The sequence below is a fragment of the Mus caroli genome, unplaced genomic scaffold (assembly GCF_978045245.1).
Source record: "Mus caroli unplaced genomic scaffold, Mus_caroli_1 scaffold_2, whole genome shotgun sequence".
In the NCBI taxonomy this organism is placed as follows: domain Eukaryota; kingdom Metazoa; phylum Chordata; class Mammalia; order Rodentia; family Muridae; genus Mus; species Mus caroli.
In genome coordinates, this window is record NW_028227257.1 from 118533276 (window position 1) to 118559639 (window position 26364).

At 38.6% G+C, this 26364-nt stretch overlaps 1 protein-coding gene and 1 pseudogene across 16 annotated transcripts in view; both read right to left on the reverse strand.

Moving 5' to 3' along the window:
* Positions 1-26364, reverse strand: part of Slc4a10 (solute carrier family 4 member 10) — a 458674-nt gene that overhangs the window by 169872 nt on the left and 262438 nt on the right. For 2 of the 16 annotated variants that reach the window (XM_085834849.1, XM_085834850.1), the window contains exon 1: positions 1187-1280. The exons of 13 other annotated variants lie outside the window; for them this stretch is intronic. In XM_085834849.1, coding sequence (XP_085690975.1) covers positions 1187-1231 — 45 coding nt within the window. In that variant the 5' untranslated portion in view covers positions 1232-1280. Of the gene's footprint in view, positions 1-1186; positions 1453-26364 lie in introns of those variants that run through there. One more of the 16 variants, XM_085834848.1, reaches the window with a different exon arrangement.
* On the reverse strand, positions 25459-26291 carry LOC110287577 (large ribosomal subunit protein eL8 pseudogene; annotated as a pseudogene).

Sequence of the window (26364 nt, forward strand, 5' to 3'; positions counted from 1 at the left end):
ATGTAGTCATTTGTAATACCACATTTTCACCCTTATGAGAAGTTAAGTAAGTCATAGTCATGACACAGACATGGAAAGTCAACCCTGTCCTCCTGAAAAATATTTTAACATTCATCTTTTGATAGTAAACTTAACAGATTTGATAGTTCTCTACAACTAACTCAGAAATATGTATCATTAAACATAAATAAAATACAGTTCTTTTTAAAAAAATTTTGAAGGTTTACCACATAATTCTGTTGTGTTGAGAACGCAAGTCTGAGGAAAGCCTACGCTAAAGAAAAGTTAAATGAATTCAAACTTGAGAGGTTTCATGTATATGTACAGGGGGGTGGGGGGGATAGGAAGAAAGAGTTTAAAACCAATAGAGTTTCAATACAAAGCAAATATATAAATTCAATGTTTTAAGGATTTTCTACAATTTATAGTTTAATGGAGTAAAATCTTCCAGCTTGAAAATGAAAGTAAGCAAATGTCAAATCTCTCTGGGTTAAAAAAATCTTCAAGACACTTAGAAGCCACAAGCTTCCTTTATGTAAAACAAATTCAAAATCAGCTTTCAGATGTGGTTAATGCCTTAGCAGAGATGTATGTCAAAGCTCCAAGTGCATCACAGGATCTGAGAAATGATTTTAAAATGGCTTTGAGAGATGTCCTAGAATAAAATATAGTTTTCATGATTTAGCTTATACCCTGTGCAAGCGTGCTTCCACTCACCAAAACTTCCGTTACTGTGTGTTTCAGCACAGTGCTAACACACTGATTACTGTGATTAAATCTCAGATAACAACCATATTGAAATAGATATGTATAGGCAGATGATAGTATTATTTTCATTTCACTTCATTCATGTTATTTTTATCATTTCAAGTAAATCCAGATCTAATCAGGATTAATCTAGAAAAAAAATTTAAAGAGCTATAAATATTTCTAACCACACAAAGTATATCTTTCTTTATTCCCCATCTCTGTCCCCCAAAAAGACTAAAGTAAAAACACACTCATACATACATGCAAACCCTTCTTAATTCATATTTTACCCATTATCATAATTATCACCTGTTCAAATATCCAAATGAAAATGAGTTAATAAGTAATTATGTTGGTTAACATATTCCAAAGGACTATGATCTAGACAAAGCAACCACCTTGCATACCAATAGTATCACAGTTCACAAGTGCATACCTCTTGACTTAGAGATTGGAAATGCTCACAGGATCCAGGCTGCATGACCTTTCTACTTCCAGAAATCCCTAAAAGATCACACACTTCCTGTCTTACAAAAAAATAAGTAAATAAATAAGCTCAGCCATGTCTGTCTCTCAGCATCTACAGGACTAGTGAGGAAAAGATCAGATTGCAGATCTGTTCATCAGGATCTATTTAATTCATCATCAAAATATCGGATCTCAGGCACTGCTCATCATCCCCTCTGTGCAGTTACCAACGCTGCATACTAAGAGATGCTGACACAGTAGTGTCTGCTGATGCTGTTAGTGCTGTCTGAAACAGCCAGCTTACTGCTTGGAGCCGTTCTGCACCATCCAGAGTCAGACACAGACTTCAGGTTCCCACTGCTGCTTCTACACAGATTCACATCCTATGGGTGTTTCATTTCCTACCAGTAATTTTTAAAATAAGCAATGCTCTATTTATTAAGTATCCAATATGCCTGTTGAAAACATTGTGTTAAAATGTCACGTCTTAACAGTTTTTTATCCTCCCTCTAAAACTAATCTGTGGCATAATGACTTAGTAGATAAATTTGTACTCCCTTTTTGAGAAAACTTCTTGCCAAATCATCAGATGTAGAAGGATCTAAAAATGAGGAGTTTCATTCATGAAATAATAGATAATTTTGATAATTATAAGCATGTACATGTTATTTACATTTATTTCCAGGAATCTTTATAATTTATACCTCAGAACAACATAATTAAAAATTTAAATTAAAATTATCTTCTATGATTTTATTTAGTTCTTCTTATAAAGACTTAAATATGCAGAAGTTAATAAATGATCACCAAGTCCTAAGACTAGATGGTTGTTTAGAAAATAAGATTAAGTAAAGGGTATTGCATTAACAGCATGAAATACCATTGTACTCTCCTCATCAATGCACTAAAAATGCCCTTGTTCACTACTGCACAGCAGCTTAGAAAACCTTGCAACTGGTACAGGAGCCCAGAAATAAAAGGCTCTGGATTACAGTTGTGAGATTTTTGTCTTCATCATGAGCTGCAACAGTATGTGGGGATAAAGAAAAAACACAGAGACTAAGATCAACATCAAATTAAGCAAATAAGGGTGCAAAGTATAGGATCTTACCTTAGGATAGCCTACATATACAGTATAGGCAGAATCAATGATGCTACAACACCTTATGTATATATCTGTAAATTAAACTGAAATTTCATAATAGCTAAAATAATGCACAAATGTGCTTTAGACAAATGTAAGCTGACAATAAATATGGAAACTTTCCTTCTCCTACTCATATGTGAGAGGATATATATATGTGTGTGTGTATATATATGTGATTATAAGATGGACTTATATGTATATATACAGAGTATATATATATATATATATATATATATATATATATACTGTATATATATATATACAGAGAAAGAGAGAGAGGTTACAATAAGTCTTAATAAATTTGCCATAAAGGCAGAGGGACAAGAGGCATAAAGATAAGCAGGAAATCTATTGGGGTGAGATCTGAAGAAGCAGAGGTGGATATGGTCAAGATATATTGCACACATTTGTGAAATTGTCAAAACAAATACATTAAAACACCATTTAAGAATCACCATGCCTGACCTAAAGTTCTACTACAGAGCAATTGTGATAAAAACTGCATGGTACTGGTATAGTGACAGACAAGTAGACCAATGGAATAGAATTGAAGACCCAGAAATGAACCCACACACCTATGGTCACTTGATCTTTGACAAGGGAGATAAAACCATCCAGTGGAAAAAAGACAGCAATTTCAACAAATGGTGCTGGCACAACTGGTTGTTATCATGTAGAAGAATGTGAATTGATCCATTCCTACCTCCTTGTACTAAGGTCAAATCTAAGTGGATCAAGGAACTTCACATAAAACCAGAGATACTGAAACTTATAGAGGAGAAAGTGGGGAAAAGCCTCGAAGATATGGGTACAGGGGAAAAATTCCTGAATAGAACAGTAATGGCTTGTGCTGTAAGATGTAGGATTGACAAATGGGACCTCATGAAACTGCAAAGCTTCTGCAAGGCAAAAGACAAAAAGGCCACCAACAGATTGGGAAAGGATCTTTACCTATCTTAAATCAGATAGGGGACTAATATCCAATATATATAAAGAACTCAAGAAGGTGGACTCCAGAAAATCAAATAACCCCATTAAAAATGGGGCTCAGAGCTAAACAAAGAATTCTCACCTGAGGAATACCGAATGGCTGAGAAACACCTGAAAAAATGTTCAACATCCTTAATCATCAGGGAAATGCAAATCAAAACAACCCTGAGATTCCATCTCACACCAGTCAGAATGGCTAAGATCAAAAATTCAGGTGACAGCAGATGCTGGCGAGGATGTAGACAAAGAGGAACACTCCTCCATTGTTGGTGGGATTGCAAGCTTGTACAACCACTCTGGAAATCAGTCTGGTGGTTCCTCAGAAAATTGGACATAATACTACTGGAGGATCCCGCAATACCTCTCCTGGGCATATATCCAGAAGATGTCCCAACCGGTAAGAAGGACACATGCTCCACTATGTTCATAGCAGCCTTATTTATAATAGCCAGAAGCTGGAAAGAACCCAGATGCCCCTCAACAGAGGAATGGATACAAAAGATGTGGTACATTTACACAATGGAGTACTACTCAGCTGTTAAAAAGAATGAATTTATGAAATTCCTAGGCAAATGGTTGGACCTGGAGGGCATCATCCTGAGTGAGGTAACACAATCACAAAAGAACTCAAATGATATGTACTCACTAATAAGTGTATATTAGCCCAGAAACTTAGTATACCTGAGATATAAGAGACAATTTGTAAAGCACATGAAACTGAAGAAGAACGAAGACCAAAGTGTGGACACTTTGCCCCATCTTAGAATTGGAAACAATCACCCATGGAAGGAGTTACAGAGACAAAGTTTGGAGCTGAGACAAAAGGATGGACCATCTAGAGACTGCCATATCCAGGGATCCATCCCATAATTAGCCTCCAAACGATGACACCATTGCATACACTAGCAAGATTTTGCTGAAAGGACCCTGATATAGCTGTCTCTTGTGAGACTATGCAGGGGTCTAGCAAACACAGAAGTGGATGCTCAAAGTCAGCTATTGGATGGATCACAGGGACCCCAATGGAGGAGCTAGAGAAAGTATCCAAGGTGCTATAGAGATCTGCAACCCTGTAGGTGCAACAACATTATGAACTAACCAGTACCCTGGAGCTCTTGACTCTAGCTGCATATGTATCAAAAGATGGCCTAGTAGTCCATCACTGGAAAGAGAGGCCCATTGGACATGCAAACTTTATATGTCCCAGTACAGGGGAACGCCAGGGCCAAAAAGTGGGAATGGGTGGTTAGGGAAGTTGGGGAGAGGGTATGGGGGACTTTTGGGATAGCATTGGAAATGTAATTGAGGAAAATACGTAATAAAAAAAATTAAAAAAAAAAGAAAGTTGTTCTTAACTTCTAAAGATTAAATAAAGCAATAATAATAATAAAATAAATCTGGGGAGGTGAGACAGTTCAGTGTTACTGCCAATACTACAAAGCAGAGTTTGATCTGCAGAGGCCATAGGTAGAAGGAGAGAATCCCCAGCAACTTGTCCTCTGACCTTCACACTCATGCCATGCCATGCTTCTCCAAACACACAAAATAAATACAATGGAAATACATGCAGAGACCCATAGCCAGACATTATACAAGGACTGAGAGACTTTGGAACCCTCAACCCTAAATGGTATGTTTCTATCAAACCCCTCTTCTCTGGCTCAGGCTACTGAGAAAGAGGCAAAAAAGAGTATAAGAAGAGATGAAGGACACCAAGGAAGCAAGGATCTCTAAGCCAACAGGATCAAAGAAAACTCATATGAATTTGAAAAAACTGAGGCAGCACACTCAGGCCTGCACCAGTCTCCACCGGGTCCTTTGTATATACCTTACATTTTCTATTTCAGTGATTTTATAAAATTCCCAATTATTGCAATGAATAGGTCTCTGATTTTTGTGCCTTCTCTTGGGCTTTTCCTTCTGTTTGTTCTGTCCAATTCTCATGTGTTTCCTTTTGTTTTGAACAGTATTTATTATTATCCCTTAAAAGTCTGATTTCTAATGAGAGACAGAAAAACAACTGGATCAGGAGGGGAGAGGACATGGGGAGGAACTGGAAAATTTAAAGGGAGGGGAAAATGTAATCAGAATATATGTGAGGAAAAAATCTATCATCAATTAAAGGAAAAAATAAATTTTTAAAAGTAAATTTAAAAGAAACAAGTAGTGGATTTTGACTATTGTTATTATGAATTGATTAAAGTGTCTTAACTCATCTTTCCACTTATCCCCAAAAAGAAAAAAAAATAGATTCTTAGTGGTCTAATCCATACTCTTCTTTTAGGAATATATAGATATTCCTTTTATGAAATTACTGCTTTCAGCAGAAAAAAATTAGATAATGACCTAATAGTTTGACTGTGCACCTAAGGAAAAACATCATAGGTACACAAGGGTGGCTCATTCAGGTAGTAATTATCCTCAAATGTATATTCATCTTTTTAACTTATCATCAATGAAGCCATGCCATGAAGCCATGCCTTGTATGTTCATTCTTCACATGTAGAAAATAGTGAACATTTGTTTGATCAGATACTAAATCCGTGCCACAGAGCTTGAAAACCACAAAAATATTGGCTCCACGGACATTGTGATAGTTAAATAAAACAAATAGAGGTGTTAAATGGTCTTCCTTTGTTTTGATGGCAGAATTAAAGAGTGATTAGTGCAAAAGTAGGGCATCCTCCTTTCTGATCCATCTGGGGATCAGAAAGGGTCTTGCCAGTAAAGTACTACTAAACACTAGATAATTCTGAGAAGTCAGAATTGAGAAACAATAAATACAAAATGTTTTACACTTTAAAGTGCAAAGTTAAGGATCAAGCATGAGAAACCTTGGTTGTTCTGGAAAGAATTTGATCTTTGGCCTTAGCAGAATGAAATTCATCTATATATTCAGTCTTGTAGTTTTTTTCTTTTCCTAGTTCCACTATGGACAAATAATTAAATAAATAAAACTAGATGAAAATAGACAAGTCTGTACAATGTTATTCAACTTTATCATTACATAATTAAGGCCTAAACAAAGTGACATTAGATACATGGCTTGGTTAATAGAGTTAGAATTGAGAGACTGGTATGAGAAAAGGGAGATGCTTGCCCCTGTGTACTACCTATTCCTTCTCTCTTGCCTGCTATCCCTACACTGATCCCCCTCCTGAGTTCTGCATCTAATCCCCTCCCCCACCCAGTTCCTTCCTTCCATCTACCTCCTATACACAGAGGTGGAGAAACTGACCCAAGTTGAGACCTATCCCATGGGCAAGAACCAATTTCTGACACGATTAATGATACTCTGTTATGCCTGCAGCCAGGAGCCTAGCATAAGTGTCCTCTGACAGGCTTCCCCCAAGCAGCCAATGAAAACAAGACCCACAGCCAAACATTAGGTGGAGTCTTGTGAAAGACCTGGAGAAGGATTGAAGGACATAAAAAGGAAAGAAACTACACAGGAATACCACCAGAGTCAACTAAACCAGACCGCTGGGGGCTCGCAGAGACTGAACCACCAACCAAAGAGCAAGCATAGGCTGGGTGTAGGCGCCCTGCCCCCATACATATGTAGCAGATGAGCAGCTTGGTCTTCATGTGGGTTCTCCAACAACTGAAGCAGGGGACTGTCCCTGAATCTGATGCCTGCCTATAGATCCCTTACTGGGCCTGTCTTGTCTTGCCTCTGTGGGAGAGGATGCATCTACTCCTGTAGAGATTTGATGTGCAAGGGTGGAGTGATATGCAAAGATAGCATCTCCCTTCTCAGAGGAGAAGAGGAATGGGGGTGGGGAGGAGCTGTGTAAGAGGGGACTGGGAGGAAAGGGTGGCTGTATTGGAAAGGAAAGGAAAGGAAAGGAAAGGAAAGGAAAGGAAAGGAAAGGAAAGGAAAGGAAAGGAAAGGAAAGGAAAGGAAAGGAAAGGAAAGGAAAGAGAAAAGAAAGGGGCAAATGTCAACTGTATTTCTAATCTCCTATTATTGTATATCTCATTTTATAACCAATGTACTTTCACCATTATTTTCTGGGGGGTGATACTTTTATTTATATATGTTTCATTATTTTAATATATTAACTGGCACATCCAAGAGTATCTGGCAACACAAGCTAGAGCTGATTTTGTTTTGTTTTGTTTTGTTTTGTTTTGTTTTGTTTTGTTTTGTTTTTAATTAGCTTGGGTAAAAAAGGAGATGAATCTGGGAGGAGGAGGAAGAGTTGAGAGAATGAAGGTGAATGTGAACAAAACCCAAAAACATTCTGAGTGAGGGAACCCAGTCCCAAAAGGACATGCATGGTATGCACTCATTTATAAGTGGATATTAGCCATAAAATACAGGTACCATGTTACACTCCACAGAAGCTAAACAAGAAGGAAGGCCCAAGCAAGGAAGCTTGGATCTTACTTAGAAGGGGGAACAAAATAGTTATAAAAGGCAGATGGAGGGAGGGAACTCGGAGGGAGGAGGCTGGGTAGGGAAATGGGGAATTCAGAATCGGGTGTGGGAAAAACGGGAGAGATGACTAGATGACTGTGAGAATGAATGGATATCTGGAAGGGGTGGTGGTAAGGAGGTGGGAGGCATCTTCAGGATGAGACAGAGACCTGGGATAAGAGAGGTGCCCAAGAATCAATGGGCATAACCTTAGCTGTGATGCACTAGATTGGGTATATGGAACCTGAAGAGGCCACCTCCTATAGCCAGGCAAAACCCCAGTGGAGCAATAGAGACACTAACCGACCACAAAACTTTCAATGAAAATTTATTCTTTCTACAAGTAATGAAGGCACAGAGGAGGGAGCAGAGACTGAGGGAATGGCCAACCAATAACTGTCCCTTCTTGAGACCCATCCCATGGGCAAGCACCAGTCCCTAATACTATTAAAGATACTGTTATGCTTGCAGACCGGAGCATGTTGTTCTCTGAGAGACTCCACCCAGCAGTTGATCCAGACAGATACAGACACCCACAGCCAAACAGTGGATGGAGCTTGGGGATTCTGATGGAAGAACAGGAGGAAGGATTGCAGGCCCAGAAGGCGGTAGGAACTCCTTGTGAAGATCAATAGAATCAACTAACCTGGACCCTTGGGGCTCTCGGAGTCTGAACCACCAACCAAAGAACATACACGGGCCAGACCTAGGCCTCCTCGTTCATATGTTGCAGATATGCAGCTTGACCATGATGTGGGTCCTGAACAACTGGCGTGGGGACTATCCCTAAAGCTTCGGCCTGTATGTGAGGTATGTTCTTCCAGCTTGTCTTGTCTGGCCTCAGTGGGAGAGGAAGCACCTAACCTCACAGAGACATGAAGTGCCAGGGTTGGGGGTATATCCAGGGACCCCCACCCAATCAGAGGAGAAGGAGAGGGGGGTGGGGGAAAGGATTGTGGGAGGGGGTGAGCTTAAGGGGGGCCGTGAGAGGGATGTAAAGTGAATAATTTTAAAAATTAAATAAAAGCAAACAAACAAAAACCCACAAAAACAAAACTGGAGGTCAGAGGTTTTGTGGCTGGGTTGGTGTCCCTCCATTTGAGGTCTTGTCTGGTTACAGAGGGTGGCCCATTCAGGCTCCATCTCCCCCATTACTAGAAGTCTTTGCTTAGTTACCCTAGTAGATTCCAGGGAGTTTCCATTACACTATCTCACTCCCAAAGTGCCCCCCAATTCCAATTGTCTTTCCTAGAATTCTCCACCCCAATCCGTCCACTTGATCCCTCCCATTCCCATCCACACCTGTCCCAGTCCACTCACAAAATCTATTCTATTTTCCCTTTCCAGGAAGTTTCTTTTGTCCCCACTTCAGCTTTCCTTGTTATTTAGCCTCTCCTGGTCTGTTGATTGTAGCATGATCATTTCTTTACTTTATAGCTAATATCCACACTGCCTGCAGGATGTGCTGGGACTGGAGCCTAACATAACCATCAAGGGAGAGACTTAATCCAGAAACAGATGGGAGCAGACTCAGAGTCCCTCAGCCAAATATCAGGCTGAGCCCAGGGAGACCTGTGGAGGAGGGAAAGGAAGGATTGGAGGAGCCAGAGAGATCAAGAAAACTTCAAGATCACTACCCAAAGAATCAACTGACCAGGATTCAAGAGGGTTCGCAGAGATCAGGGAGCCTGCGTGCATCTGACCTAGGTCCTCTATGTACATTCTTGTTGTATAGCTCTGTGTTCTTGTGGGACTCTTAAGAGTGGGAGCACCCATGGAAGGAGTTACAGAGACAAAGTTTGGAGCTGTGACGAAAGGATGGACCATCTAGAGAAAGCCGTATCCAGAGATCCATCCCATGATCAGCATCCAAACGCTGACACCATTGCATTCACTAGCAAGATTTTGCTGAAAGGACCCAGATATAGCTGTCTCTTGTGAGACTACGCCGGGGCCTGGCAAACACAGAAGTGGATGCTCACAGTCAGCTAGTGAATGGATCACAGGGCCCCCAATGGAGGAGCTGGAGAAAGTACCGAAGGAGCTGAAGGGATCTGCAATCCTATGGGTGGAACAACATTATGAACTAACCAGTACCCCGGAGCTCTTGTCTCTAGTTGCATATGTATCAAAAGATGGCCTAGTCGGCCATCACTGGAAAGAGAGGCCCATTGGACATGCAAACTTTATATGCCCCAGTACAGGGAAACGCCAGGGCCAAAAAAATGGGAATGGGTGGGTAGGGAAGTAGGTGGGAAGGTATGGGGGACTTTTGGGGTAGCATTGGAAATGTAATTGAGGAAAAGATGTAATAAAAAATACATACTTAAAGTATTTTACATAAAAAAAAAGAGTGGGAGCAAGGGCTGTCTTTGACCTTTTGCCTCCGACTGGGTTGCCTCATCCAGCCTAGATGTGAGAATACCTTCCTGGTCTTACTGTAGTTTGTTGTGCCTTATTTAGTTGATGTCCCAAGGAAACCTGCTCTTATCTGAGAGGAGATGAAGTGGGAAGGATGAATCTGAGGGGGGAGAGGTGATGTGGGAGGCAGAGACAGAGGGGGATGGGAGGGAGGCAAAACTAAAGTTGGGATGTAATATATGAGAGAAGAATAAATAAAAGAAGAAAAAACTCCAAACAAAAGTAATAAAAGCCAGAAAATATTTAACTGGAAAACTTGAAGAGGGACATTTTTTAGATTCCCTGTGATTTCCCTAATATGTATATGTTGAATAGAGCCATTAAATGAATACATGGGAAATAAGCATAATTATGAACATTTTATCATTCTTTTGAAGATATTAATGAATACACTATTAAAATTTCCACAATGCTTTCCTGCCAACAAACTTGATTCTTGCAATAATATTCAAAACTGGTAAACATACTTCTTAATATATTATCTAATGATAAAATATTATTAAGCTAAAAAAATATTTATTTATTGTTCATGTTTAGATCCATAAAATAGTATTGATACAATACTAACTAATTAAACTATAAGAATTCTGGGGGCTTGCAACAGCCTCAATAGTCAAGGTCATCACTGTGCCTCCAGAGGACTTGATATATGATGAATTTGAATGCTGTATTTTTTTAAATTGCATTTATTCTCTTGATTAAAAAAAGAAATCCACAGAAAGTTCCTGTGCCTGCCATATAAAGTTTTAGGAGGAAAAAAACTCCACTACTCACTGAATCTGCTCATTGACTTGATCTTGGATTTCTTAGCCTCCAGAACTTCACCCCTCAGCACCTCAGTTCAGTCCCAGCATCAATGCCAAGCAGCTCAAGTTCCCACAAATCTACTGCCCTTTTTGGCCTTATGATACCCACACATGTGTACATATGTGAACAAACAACACATATACATACATACATACATATATACATACATACATGCCTTTAAATTAAAATTATCTTTATGTCTCTGTAGCTTTGTTAAAAATATTTATTTATACAATACATTACTTATAGCATTATTATTGCAGTATGATTATCATAGAAAAGCAGTATACCCATATGCTTTTTCTGTCATAAAAGTGATGAAGAATAGACAAAGGATTGCTGAAGAAAAAAAACCAAAAAACAAAAGAGTTGACTTGGTTCCTTAGTCCTGATACTACAAATTAGGGTGAATGATGGGTAAATAGAAGAAATATACATCACCCAGTTCTCTAGGCTAAGAAATCCATTATCAGTCCATCGTTATGTTCAGTGTCTAGTGAAGGCTTCCTTCCCTTTATACGCAGGCACACTAACTTTCTGGGAAGGAGTTACAGAGACAAAGTTTGGAGCTGTGACAAAAGGATGGACCATCTAGAGACTGCCATATTGGGGATCCATCCCATAATCAGCCTCCAAATGCTGACACCATTGCATACACTAGCAAGATTTTGCTGAAAGGACCCAGATATAGCTGTCTCTTGTGAGACTATGCCAGGGCCTAGCAAACACAGAAGTGGATGCTCACAGTCAGCTATTGGATGGATCACAGGGCCCCCAATGGAGGAGCTAGAGAAAGTACCCAAGGAGCTAAAGGAGTCTGCAACCCTATAGGTGGAACAACAATATGAACTAACCAGTATCCCCCTGGAGATCGTGTCTCTAGCTGCATATGTATCAGAAAATGGCCTAGTCAGCCATCAGTGGAAAGAGAGGCCCATTGGTCGTGCAAACTTTATATGCCTCAGTACAAGGGAACACCAGGGCCAAGAAGTGGGAGGGGGGGTAGTAGGGGAGAGTGGGGGGGACTTTTGGGATAGCATTGGAAATGTAAATGAAATAAATACCCCCCCCCCCAAAAAAAAAGACAAGGGAAGGAACGCAATTCTAAAGGACATAGCCTTTGGTGAGGTATCATCATACCAGTGGTCGAGCATTCAACAGATTAAATTGAGGGAGGTAATAAATATGCAGACTCTCAGCAAGGCACAGAGCACAAATGACAGGTGGAATTGATTTATTGATCTGTCAAGCATTGCAATATCCCAAATATTAAAATTTGAGGATCCTTAAAAGAGCAAATATTTTACAACTTCTTCATTTTCAACTTCTTTTTTCCTTCAGTTACCAGGGGATCTCCCATTTAAGGGGATCTCTCATACGAGGTAACTAAAATTTAGAGAAATTGAGTCAGGGTTAGAAATCAGAATCCCTGTATCTTTGGTTTCAAAGTTTCTCTAAATATAAAGTTGTTACCTTAATATTTTCTTTTTGTAAAAGTGATCTATATATAATAATTAAAATGACACTCCTCTTCTATAGTGTTATAAAGTGAAAAATACAGTACACATTTCTATAAAGAAATCCTTAAAATTACAATTTTCTGAATGAAAGTTTATTTCCATTATTAACTATCTCTTACTTTTATGCAAAAGGGATAGATTGCCCACTCTCTAGTGAATAGACCCACACTCATGTATACACATATGCAATATGAAATAAAAAGATTTTTTAAAATATAGGACATTAAGTTAGAAGGTATTTCATTGAGAAATGGAGTCTGGGGGAGTTGGAGGGTGAGGAAAGGTAGGATATGATTAAAATATCCTACATGTATGAAATTCTCAAAGACTAAAAAAAATTTACATAAAATAAATTTGAAATAATTTTATTTTATTTCAGAGGATAGCCTCTAAAATAATGTATTTTATTTTATTTACATTTTTTTTACATTTCATAGCATATATACTATTTATTCTGTGTGTGTGTGCATGCATGCAAGTGCATATACAAATACAGAGTGGTCTCATCCAGAGATCAGAATACAACCTGCCGGAGGTGCTTATCTCTTTCCATCATATGGATCACAAGGCTGGAACTTAAATCACCAGGCCTCCAGCAATCGGACACCTCTACCACTGGAAACATTTAGGGGGCTCAATATACTAACATTTTAAAAGTACAAACCAATCCTACCTGCCACAGTAAGATAACAAAAAACACAAAGATTCATTAAAATACTCAGTCTTGTCTAAGTTCTGATGAGAGATAATGTTTGAAGGTACTGCAGTTTGTTCTCTGCCCGAGGCTCAGGGATTGAGGGATTGGCAGGCAACTGGTGTCACAATTTAGATGTGGTTGTGAACTGAGAGTGAAGGTGCTGAGTTCATCAATAGACTATTAGGAAATGGAGACTAGTTAGAGGAAGCGCTTAACTAAAGTGCTTATATCGTTAGAGGATAAAAGGCAAGCCAATCCTTTCCCATCTGTCCTTGTGCTTCTTGACAGCTATGATATCAGTAACCCCTGACACATGTGTCAGGCATTGTGATGTTTGTTCTACACTATCACACATCCAAAGCCATGGAGTCAGACAATAGTGGGATGACACCTCTGAAACTGTGAGCTGCAACTAGTTCTTTCTTCCCACCATGTGACATAAAAGCAGGAAAGACGGCTATTTGGGACGGAAAGGAGAAACAGCAAGCAGGATGCAGGAAGAAGTAGAGGAAGGCACCAGAAAGGCCACAAAAACAAACTAATTCTATTAACATGTGTGTATCTAAAGGTCATGATAAATAAATAAATAAATAAATAAATAAATAAACAAACAAATAAATAAATAAATAACTTTGTATGTTAATTTATAACTAGATAATAGATGGATGGAGGGACAGACAGATAGACAGAATCATCAACGCTTAACTTATTTTCTCAGGTATCTGTTATGGCACAAGGAAAATCTGACCAATAGAGAAAAGCAATGGTGCAGATTAGGATTTAGGCAAGTTTGGTGCTGCATTGTTTGGGGAGAAGAAATGGGAAGTTTTTTAAATGATAAAGTATGCCCAAAGTGTGATCCATGCGACTGCAGAATACTAGAAATAAAGGACTTTCAGGGACAGTGAGACGATGGCTCAGCAGGTAAAAGTACTTTCTGCAGACACCTGGAGACCTCAGAACCCATTTAATGTAGGAAGAAGAAAATTTATTCCAAAGAGTTGTCCTTTGACACCCACAACCATACCATGGCAGGCTCATTCACACGCATGCACACGTACATGTACACACAATAATAAACTTAAATAAAACAGATAAGATAAAATGATATTATATAAAAGACAATAAAATATGTCATTGTGGTTTAGATTTGAACTGTTCCTCAAAGGCTCAAGCACTGAAGACCTGGTCCTCATACAGCAATGCCACAGGCGAAGCTTGAGAGAGTCATTAGACCTTCACAGCCTTGAGCTCATCAGTAATTAGGTTCACAAATTGATAGTGCAATGTGAGGGAGGTATGGAAACTTAAGAGAGAAGACCTACCAGAGCATTAGGAGATACCTTTAGAGCCTGTACCTTGTTCTATACCATCTGTTTTCTCTGGGCTTCCTGCCCCACCCACCCCCAGGGAGGGGAACAGCTTGCCTTTTCATGGCCATGTTCTCTGGTGTCCTCCCTCACTACATGCCAGAGGATCAATGGGGCTAGTGGGCAGGGACTAGAAGCATCTACAAAGCATATCTTCCCTCTGTTTAAGTTGTTTGTCTCATGCATTTTGTCACAGCACTAGAAAGTTGATTAATGTAATCAAAGTACTCAGTGAAAACCAGTATTTCTCTTTATGGAGTAAAACCTCTGCTATGTAAAATGTATGCAGAAAAAACAAAGACCACATTGTAAAATATGGTCACTTTATAAACATATGACTTACAGAATTCATTATTTCTTACAAAAGAAAAAACTAATTTTTGGTTAACCGGTGAACAAATATTCTTGTTTCTCACATACTTCTCCTTCCACTGAAGAGCATGTCTTGAATTTCAGGTTTTCTAATACTTCAGTTTTATTTTTGCTCTTGTCTCATGATAAATATTTAAGCCAACTTTTAGTTTATCTTAACTTTTAAATGTCCTCTTATGAGTCTTCTGTATCATTTACTGTGTACACGATTGAGGTTTTCATTCCTATTGAGCTAATGTTCACACAGACTTTTTTTTTCAGATTACCTTTCAAGACAGCTTTGGATGACAAATGAAAACATGGTACAAAATAAAGGGTTTTTTTTTTTTTTCTCTTTGTCTTAATCATCGTGGCATGGTCCAAAGTGACTTTTACAAGCTAACCAAGTTGAAGAACTGATTAGCCTTCTGTTGGACATGGAATAGAGTTGGTTTTGAAAACATAGGTCACCAAATATCAGGGCATACCTCTGGGATGTAGCCAGGCCAGCAGTTAGAAAAGCAGATTGAGGGTTACCGCCCCCCCCCCAGGAATTGTCTAACCCAAGTAAAATAACCACTCATTTATTTTTAAGCTAGTCATGGATAAGCATAAATTGGTTGTACTACAATATAGTATACTACAAAAACATCTAGAAAAAGACCTAATGTGTACAAACTGACCATTCTTATAAAGTGCTAATTATTATAATAAATACTCACTGCTTCCTAATGATATGGATGGGCTATAGCACAAATATCAGTTCATATAAAGGGTCAGTGTGTAAAAATACTTCAATCTGTCTCTCACACAAGATGGCAATTTTTCAATATACTTATAACAAAAAAATCCAATAACCACTCCTGCCTTTTTAACTCAGGACTTTAATAAGAGTTTAATTTTGTAATATCATCATTCTACTAGTCACCTACCTAAAACTGTGTAGTCAAGCAACAGGGGAAAGAAAATTGTGACAGCTTCATAGGTAATATTGCTATTATATTTGACTGACTTTTGTTTACCAGTTTCAAAAGTACATCATAGTTGCTTATACAAACAGGAAAACCAAAAGATCAAAAGGATGGAAAATCAATCAAAACTTTGTGTACAGAAATAACCGTTATTAATATTTGCTTATGTCCTGGAGAGATGGCTTAGCGGTTAAGAGCACCGACTGCTCTTTCAGAGGTTCTGAGTTCAAATTCCAGCAACCATGTCATGTTATAATATTTATTTATAATGTCTAATTAATGATTACTTAAAATTACATTAAATTCTTCTCTACTGAAAAAATTATAAACATTTCCTCAAGTCAGTATTTTCTACATTGTAACATTTAATTACTAAAGGAATTGAATCAACAAGAGATACTACATTTTATCACTTTCTATTTTAATTTATTTTATTTAATTTTTAAATTTTATAAAAAAAAAAAAAGAACCAGGAATAGGAATATGCCTTCCCCCTGAATAGAGTTTATTTAGGGCATGAGGGGGGAACTCAAGAGGGAATAGAGACAGAGAAAGGCAGAGGGAGAGAGAGAGAGAAAGAGAGAGAAGGAGGGGGTAGAGGCCAGCCAAGAACACATGGAGATAGGAGGAGGGGAATAGAAAGAGAAAGGACAGAGAGGGTAAGAGAATAAGTCCTCTATTTTAATTTTAATATTATAAATAACAATCCAACCAACATCTCCTTACACTGTGTCATATATTTTTTCCCTAAAATAATTTCCTACAGACCCACTTACCGGGTCAAAGGATAACACTTACTTTAGCAATACTGGAGGCAAAGTGAACACTTTGGAGCCTTTTAGACAAAATAATCAACTTTCTCTCCAAAACTGCGTTCTCCAGCAGGAATATCTTTTGCTTCATTATTTGTCAAACTGGGTTATCAAAAATTTATGAAAAATAGTAACTGCAGAGAGTTAATATAAATGTTTTTTTAAAGGAAGGTTTACTTACTTTAAGACAAGCTTAAATTAGTAACAAAGCAAAATCTTTATTAATGTTCACTGAACAATGAAATTTTAAGATAAATAATCCTACAGATAAATTATGATTGCCCCTCTTTAGTGAATGAACTCAGGATTCTCGAGCAAAACAATTTCCTTTTGAGTCAAAGTTACCAAGCAATAGCAATATAATCAGCTGGCTGATTATAACCCAGTGAAACAGAAGGTGCACACTTAGTCTTTATTTTTCCTTCGTGACATTTATAGGATGAAATGACCTAGAAAGAGTGAGTCACTCACCCAGAGCAATGCTACTTTACTCGTTGAAACAGAAAGAAAACGGCCTTAGGAAACCTTTCAAATGTCTGTCAGACAAACCTTCTGATAAGAAACAATGCCATAAGGTTCCAAAATATCATGCATAGATACGTTTTTATGCGTAAATTTATTTCACAAAGCACCATTCCAGTGCTAAGACTAGAAGAAGAAAATGGTTAAATACTGCTTAAAAGTGATCCTAGGAATGGATTTTTCTGATAGACTGACTATATCATTGAAACACAATCTTCTTCAGAAGTCTGTGGATGCCTGAAACCACAACTAGAACCAAAGAATGTGTGTGCTGCTTTGTTTTCCTTTGATACATATGTACCTTGAAAAGGTTTAACTTAAAAGTTAAGGATATTAAGAAACTAGTAATGATAATCAATAATATAATTATAGTAAATACTATAATAAATGTCATATAAAGTGGTCTTATTTCTGAATTTTTTATTTAATATTTTTGGACTACCCATAGCTAAAACATGAGAAGTGAACCAATAGATAAGAAAGAACTATTTTAATTTAAATTGCAATGGTAAAATAGCATGTTATTTGTTCTTAAAGAAAGTGACCTAAGAACAAAGATAGGCCATGTGTCTCAAGCCTGACCATGTTTATACCTTATCCTGACATTTTTTGTTTGGGGCAGGCTGGTCAGTAGAACAAGGAGGAAGGAACACATCAAACCACTCACAGTATGTTTTAACTAGTATTTTTAACTAATACCACTGCATCCTTGAGAACAGCCCAAAGTAAACCATTTCCAATGAATACTGCTATTGTTGATACACACTCTAAAGTGCCTATGGTGAACAGAAGTTCAGCTATGGAAAGAAAGCTCTCTGACAAAGACTCATAATCAAGTTCTCCAATTGACCAATTGTTTTAGCAGGACCAACCCAGCCTTTCTGTAGAATGCTGTTAAGTCCCTGATTTGATGGTGGTTTTTTTTGTTGTTGTTGTTGTTTTTTGAGACAGGGTTTCTCTGTATAGCCCTGGCTGTCCTGGAACTCACTCTGTAGTCCAGGCTGGTCTTGAATCCAGAAATTCACCTGCCTCTGTCTCCCAAGTACTGGGATTAAAGTTATGCGCCGCCACCACTGCCCAGCTTGCTACATTCTTAATAAATTCACTCATTTAAAAAAGAAAGTATGACTATCACAGATCATTCTTCAAAAAGCCCAACTACTGTAGTAAAATGTATTTAAGGTAATATCTATGGAAAACTGAAAACCAACTTGCCCTTTATTGATTCTGATATGCCCAGGATCAAAAATAATAAGTAGATATGATTTTAAAGAAACAAATTACTGAAAAAAGTAAAACTACTTGAAACCCTACCCTTTATTTATTGAAAAGGCTCACAGTCCAATAGTTAAAAGCTCTGGCTACAGAGGCAAATTGGTGGATTAAAATCCCAGGTATGAACCAGAGCTCTATCTGTATTCTCTGTGCCTCGGTCTCTTCTTGTATAAAATAACAATCCTAGTAGGGCTGCTGCAAGCAATTAAATATAATTAACCCAAGTAAACTGGGTAGCTCTGTGCCTGGGACAGGGTGACTGCTGGTCAGTGTGAGCGATCGTCACTCAGGGACCAGTTGACTTGCTAGAATACCAAAGCAAAAGGGGAAGTCAATGTTATTGAATGAGTTTAGGGAGGAATCAGAGACAGTATCTGATTGAGGTGTTCCAAAGGTTAGAGGATGGCAGTGTCAGTAACCCAACCTAGTGGAAGTATATGCTTAAGAAAAGATTCAGGTCTCTAGGCTCCAGAGTCAGACAAACATTAACTAAATTTTAATTCACCAAATAATAACCCTGAACAAGAGGTTTAATCCCCTTTTACCAGTGTCTTCACTTTTAAACTATAGATAATACTGATATCTACCTCAAGAGGCAATTTTGAGAGGTAAATTAAAATACACAAAATAATCATCACAGAATTTCCTAGATAAGGAAAAGAAATGATATTATTCTTAGCTCCAATTTTGAGAAAACACAGTCTATGACTTAAACTGCTAAGTAAAAGACAGGGGAGCTATGGCACAGTGGAAGGAGACGAGGTCTTTCCTTTACCACAGCAATGGCCTTGTTCCTATTCATCTCTATAGTCATAGCATTTACCTAACAATCTGGGCAAAGGGATTATGGGATAAATATGGTCTTAATATCCACTACCTAGTTACCATGTTTTGAAAAAAGAACTTTATTTTCAACCTATCTAAAACTACTATCTCACTTCCTGGTCAAAAAGTCCTTGAGAATGCCCTGCCCTGTTTGATAGCCCCCGAGGTCAGTTTTGATTAAAATTTTCATTCCTATCAAATGTTGCACTTACCTTATGCTAAATATAAGCCAAGTACAAACTATTCATAAATAATAATTCTCTATTTTAAGGCCATTATCTTTGCTCCTTTGGTTACATCACTATCTTGGCTGATACAAAGACACTGCCTTTATTAGCATTTCACACATTCTCAAACTTTGTGAACTGCAGTTTTTATCAGTAAAATGAAGACAATAACAGAACCTATGTTGTCCTTTGAGAATTAGATAAATTAAAACTATAAAACACTTAGTTTACATGATAGAAAGCTAGAAATACTTCCAAAATACCGTTTGCTATTTTTAATCCCATGACGTATGGCAATTCTTGCTCCATTATCATTGTCAGGGGTCAAGTCCTACCTAGCCATCAAAGTTCAGTAAATCACATCTTCCATGGAACAGTCCATGATCTAAATATTTATGGTCTTACTCCTTCTTTTGTATAAATGCCTGAATTCTCTAACACATTTGCACTTTTCTAGGTTTGATCTTATCTGTCATCTTTTATTAAGACACAGACCTATGTGTGATTTATTTTTCATCCCCCCTCACTGCAATTAATACAGTTTACTGGACTTTATGTCTACTTGAATATGTACAGAACTAGTGACAAACTAAAGCCAAGGGCTGGAGAAATGACTCAATGAATCCTCATGTAAAAAGCCAGGCTTGGGCATGCACACCTGTAATCCAAGTACTAGAAACAAGAGACAATTGGCGAGGATGTGGAGAAAGAGGAACACTATTGCTGGTGAGATTGCAAACTGATACAACCACTCTGGAAATCAATCTGTAGGTTCCTCAGAAAATTGCAAATAGATCTACCTGAAGAGGTAGCAATACCACTCTTGAAAATATACTCAAAAGATGTCCCACCATGCCACAGGAGCATGTGTTCTATTTTGTTCATAGAGGCCTTGCTTGTGATAGCCAGAAGCTAGAAACAACCCAGATGTCCCATGATAGAAGAATGGATACAGAAAAGATGGCTCATTTACACAATGGGAAAGTACTCAGCTATTAAGAATGAGGACATCCTGAGTTTTTCAGGCAAATGGATGGAACTAAAAAAATATCATCCTGAGTGAGGTAACTTAGACCCAAAAGAACATGCATGGTATGTACTCATTAATAAGTGGAAATTAGCCAAGAAAAAAGTACAGAATTCCCAAGATACAGTCCACAGAACTCAAAAAGGTCAACAAGCTAAAGGTCCCAAGTTGAGGACACCTCAGTCCCAGTTGGGAGGGAGAAGAAAGCAACCACAAGTGGGGAGGAAGGAAGGGAGCTGGAGAGAAAAGTGGACAGGGGAAGGGGAGGGAAAGCTGATGTGGTATTGGGTGAGGGAAAAGGACTGAAGCCTGGAGGGCCAATGGAAAGAATGGAAACAGGCAAGCTCAGGAGGTAGGAAATTGGAAGGACCCTCCAGAATGCACCAGAGACCTGGGAAGTGGGAGACTCTCAGGACTCAAAGGGAGGGACCTTAGATGAAATGCCCTAGAGTAGGGAGAGGGAACTTACAGAGCACAGCTCCAGCAGAAAAACAGTGCATCAAGTGATGGGGGAGGTTGCCATGCCACAGTCAAAACTCTGACTCATAACTGTTCCTGTCTGAAAAACTGCAGGGATGGAAATAGAGAGGAGCCTGAGGAAAAGAAGGTGCAGCAACAGGTCCACTGTGGGATCCAGCTCAAGGGGAGGTCGCAAGGCCTGACACTATTACTGAGGCTATGGAGCGCTCACAAAAAGGGACCTATCATGACTGCCCTTTGAAAGACCCAACAAGCAGCTGAAAGAGTCAGATACAGATATTCGCACCCAACCAATGGACAGAAGCTGCTGACACTTGTGGTTGAATTAGGGAAAGACTGGAAGAAGCTGAGGAGGGCGACCCTGTAGGATGTCCAACAGTCTCAATTAACCTGGATCCCTGAGATCTCTCAAGCACTGGACCACCAACCAGGCCGCATACACCAGGTGATATGAGGCCCCCAACACATATACAGCAACGGACTGCTGGGCCTGGGTATAGTCAGAGAAGATGCACCTATCCCTCAAGAGACTGGAGGCCCCAGGGAGTTTAGAGGTCTGGTGGATTCAGGGTAGGGGTGGGAGGTGGGGACATGCTCGTGGAGACAGGAGGGTAGGGAGGAGGTATGGGATGTGGAACAGTCAGAGGGTGGACCAGGGGAGGGGGGAAATAAAATCTGGAGTGTAAAATAGTAAATAAAAGCTTTTTAAAAACCCAACAATTAATTTTTTTTTAAAAAAGAAAGAAACAAGAGACAGGAGTATCCCTGATGCTTGCAGGTTACCCAGTTTAGATAACTGGTAATACATTCAGTATAGACTCTGTCTAAGAAAATGAAGTGGAGAATGACAAAAGAAGACATATCACATGAACTTTTGGTTTCTGCACCCACACAAAACACACCAAGACAGGCAGGCACTCACAGAGGTAGGCATTTATACAGAGGCAGGCATGTGTGTGCACGCATGCACACACACACACACACAAACACACACACAGACAGAGACACAGAGAGAGACAAAAAGAGACAGAGACTTTTTACAAGCCACTAAAACATATCATTCTATGCTTAGATGGTTATTTTAGAACTGTCATTCTTGTTGTACATTAAAAGAGATAATTCAAGGATAACCCAAGCAGGGAACAAGGTAAATATCATTTGGCCAGTTAATTAGTATCACAAAGTAGCATATCATTGAATGCTTGTTCTCTTTAATGTCTATACAGAGAGAATGTAGGGTGCACTTATAAATGAGGTGATGAACGTAATGGGTGGGTGTTTCCTAGGTACTTACACATAGGGCTGTGGTGATTACAAACATTTTAATTACGGGAAGACATCCTTATAAAGGTGGCCTAAAAATAAAGCCAAAATAAAAAAAAAAAATATAGATGGCAATAGTGTCTAACAGTAAAACACTGGAGCAACCTTTAAGTGTTAGAAATAAACAGGAAGAAATCTGCAGATAGAACTGTTTCAGGAAGCACAAGTGACAGTTGACACTTGTGACATTTTGAATTGAAGACAAAGCCAGAAGGATTTGCTCTAAAATCATCTCCTGAAAAACAAAAATGAAAGGAAGCACACAGTACAGAGATTATGAAATTAAGAGCAACCAGAGCTGATCTCTGTCTCTCTTTCCAAACACCCCCAGAGTACACAAGAACAAAGCAAGCAGTACAAGGGAAATAGCAGCAGCAAGCTTTGGTTTGTAAATAACATTCAAAACAAAGGCTTCATACAAACAAACTGCAAGTTCATTTTTTTCTCTATGGTGCAGGTCAGAGAACTTCAGAACCATGACCATAAAAGAAGAAAAATAATCTTTTCTCTATTGAACTAACCTTAAAAGAGTCTCAATGTCTCTGTATTTTAAAGTTATAATATTTACCCAGTCTTCATTTTACTGAGATCCAAATATCATACTGCTATTACTTGGAGGACAAAAATCTAATTACTATATCATATTCACATAGACAAATATTTTTACTTAGTTATGGTTTCACATTTAATCTCTTGGTATATAGATAGAATGATAGCAAGATAGTTTATTGAAATTTAACCTAAGATTACAATGACTTTGACTACAGGATTGAAGATACAGAAAACAATATTCAGGGTTAGCACATTGTGGTTTTAAATCATCTATCTCAATATCATTAGCCTCAGAAGTAATTCTAAACTAAAGTAATAATAGGCAGAAATAAGTTAAGATTCCTTCAGTGACAATTTCTTCAGCTTTTCTTAACTAATTGTTACTTTTTAAAAGCAAACTTGGGTTAAGGCTTTAAGCCTTATTTTTTAGGTAAACAAACAGTGAATTGCTGGGCTTTTTTTCTCAAAAACAAAACTGAAATAAAAATTTATATTCTGACCATTAGCATCTAACAACATATGTTCTTAAGTGTCCATGTTTCTCTAATAAAGCTTCAATATTACCAAGATGTTTTCTGATACTTCCAATAGATTGCTTTTTTTAAATGAGTGTAATAAGCTGCCTTTTTAAAAGAAATATGAGCCGGGCGTGGTGGCGCATGCCTTTAATCCCAGCACTGGGGAGGCAGAGGCAGGCAGATTTCTGAGTTCGAGGCCAGCCTGGTCTACAAAGTGAGTGCCAGGACAGCCAGGGCTACACAGAGAAACCCTGTCTCGAAAAACCAAAAAAAAAAAAAGAAATATGGATAATGAAAATAGATTAATAAAAAAATAAAATATGCATGGGAACAAAAGTATACTAGGCATTTTTTACACCTGATACACTTTCTAAATTTTATATATTTGAGAATTTTATGGTGTTCCTGCATTAACATTATAGTGTCTGACCTTAGAAAAGTTAAGTACATTTGGGGAAGACATCTTGTGAATGAATAACAGAACAACCATGAATTATACACTAAGATTTATTGGACCTTATGTGACCTGAAACCTAGTGGCAATCTTTCATGATCAACATCCAAATACAAATATTTTATTAAGGTGCCAAAGTTTTTATTTATTAGTCCTAAGTGACTATAATATCATGTCTTAGGTATGATATGATGCCTTTCAAAAAAGTTATCAAAAATTACTGGATAATGAAAATAGGGGTAGGTAAACAAAAAGGGGACTGCCACCAGAAAACAATCAGCTGTCCCTTAAGAGCCCTAGAAGGCTTTTCTTTCTTTCACAAACACTCCAAGATCCCCTGGATGCCCATGTTCACTACAGTATATTGACAGTAACCAATATACAGAAATAACTAACGTATCCATGGTTGTAGAAACAGAAAAAATATAGTGATATGTGCATATGACATGTATTAATATAGACATACAGATAAAATAGAATAATATTTTGACAGAAAAAAAGAGGAAACAAATTCATCATTGGAAGCAACCAAAATTAAAATGAAGGAAAATTTCCTAAAAATCTTAAATTTGAAAAATGCAGGGAGATAAGTGCAGACCTATTTGCATTCTTCTACATGCAGACATCCAGTTAGACCAGCACCATTTGTTGAAGATGGTGACCTTTTCCTAGTGCCTTAGCTTCTTTATCAAAAATCATATGTTCACAGGAATGTGGGGTGTGTGTGTCTGTGTGTGTGTGTGCGTGTGTGGTGTGTGTGTGGGGGGGGGGCGGTCAGAAAGCTTTTAGAAGTTAATTCTTTACTTCCAACATGTAGATTCTGAGATTGGAACTCAGGTTGTCAGGCTTGGCAGCACTCAGTCTTACCCACTGAACCATCTTGCCAGCCCTTCTTTCCTTCCTTGCTTTCCTTTTTAGTGAGTTATTTTATTTTTAATTATGTATGTAGGGGGTGTGCATGTGAGTACATGTATCCACAGAAGTCAGAGGATGTCATACATCCCCTGGAACTTGAGTTATAAGCATTTCTGATGTGGATGTGGGGATCCAAATTTCAGATCTTCTTCAAGAACAGTAAGCCTTCTTAACTGCTCAGCCAACTCTCCAGCCCCCTTCTTTTCTCTTTAAAGGTTAATTTAAGTCTTGTCTCCTAAATGAAATTCCCCACCTGTCTTGAATCCAAATTCCTAATCCTCCTCTTAAAACTTACTTGTCAGAATCTATTCTATGACACCTCTGTAAATGTATCACTCAATAATTTGTATCATAATAGTCATGTGCATGTTTTATATCTTGCTTAGGCCATAACTTTCTCCTAAGAAAGGCTATTCAATTTATATTTCAAAGGGTCAATGAATGTTTGCTGAGAAAAAAATGGAAGGAGTGTCTACTCAGACTATAAATTTTCTGAGGACACAAACCATATTTCTTGATTCTTTAAAATATTTTAATTGAGTGTGTAAGTGTTGAATGATACTTATTTTTCTTTTCTTTTTTTTTTATAGTTTTGTAATTATATTTAGGTACAGAAAATTTAGTGTACATTTAACCCAATTTAGTGGTGAGTTCTTTAGCCTTTGCTTTTTCCAGCTTGGCAATGTGAGCCACAGACTTAGGACCCAGGACGTTGCCTCCCCAGTGGCGACGGATCTCATCATATCTGTCATTATAATTGGTCCTAATAGCTTCCACCAGCTTAGCCAGAGCACCCTTGTCTTCCGAGTTAACCTGTGTGAAGGCAACAGTGGTGCATGTCTTCCTGTGGACCAGGTGCCCCAGCCTGGCCTTTCCCTTGATGATGCAGTAGGGCACCCCCATCTTTCGACACAGGGCAGGTAGGAAAACCACCAGCTCAATGGGGTCTACGTCATGGGCAATCACCACCAGCTGAGCCTTCTTGTTCTCCACCAAGGTGGTGACTGTATTGACTCCTGCTCGGAGGACAGGTGGTCTCTTAGTTGGGACGTCGCCTTTGCCAGCAGCTTTCTTCTCGGCACGGGCCAGTAGCCTTTGCTTCTTCTCTTGCTTTGTCTCTGGCCTGTACTTGTGGGCAAGCTTAAGCAGCTGAGTAGCTGTCTGCCTGTCCAGCGCCTGGGTGAACTGGTTAATGGCAGGAGGGACTTTGAGCCGCTTGTAGAGGATGGCTCTTTGCCGCTGCAGCCTGATGTAGCGGGGCCATTTGACGAAGCGCGTTAAATCTCTTTTGGGCTGGATGTCCTGTCCAATGCTGAAGTTCTTGGGCCTCTTCTCGAACAGAGGGTTGACCACCTTCTTGGCCTCCTGCTTCTTGACGACGGCGGGGGCCGGGGCCACCTTCTTCCCCTTGGCCTTCTTCCCTTTGGGCATCTTGCTCGGCTGCTGGAGAGAGCTTATTTTTCATAATAATGATATTAATGTAATATCCAGAAGAATATAGTCAGAAATTTTGGAATTA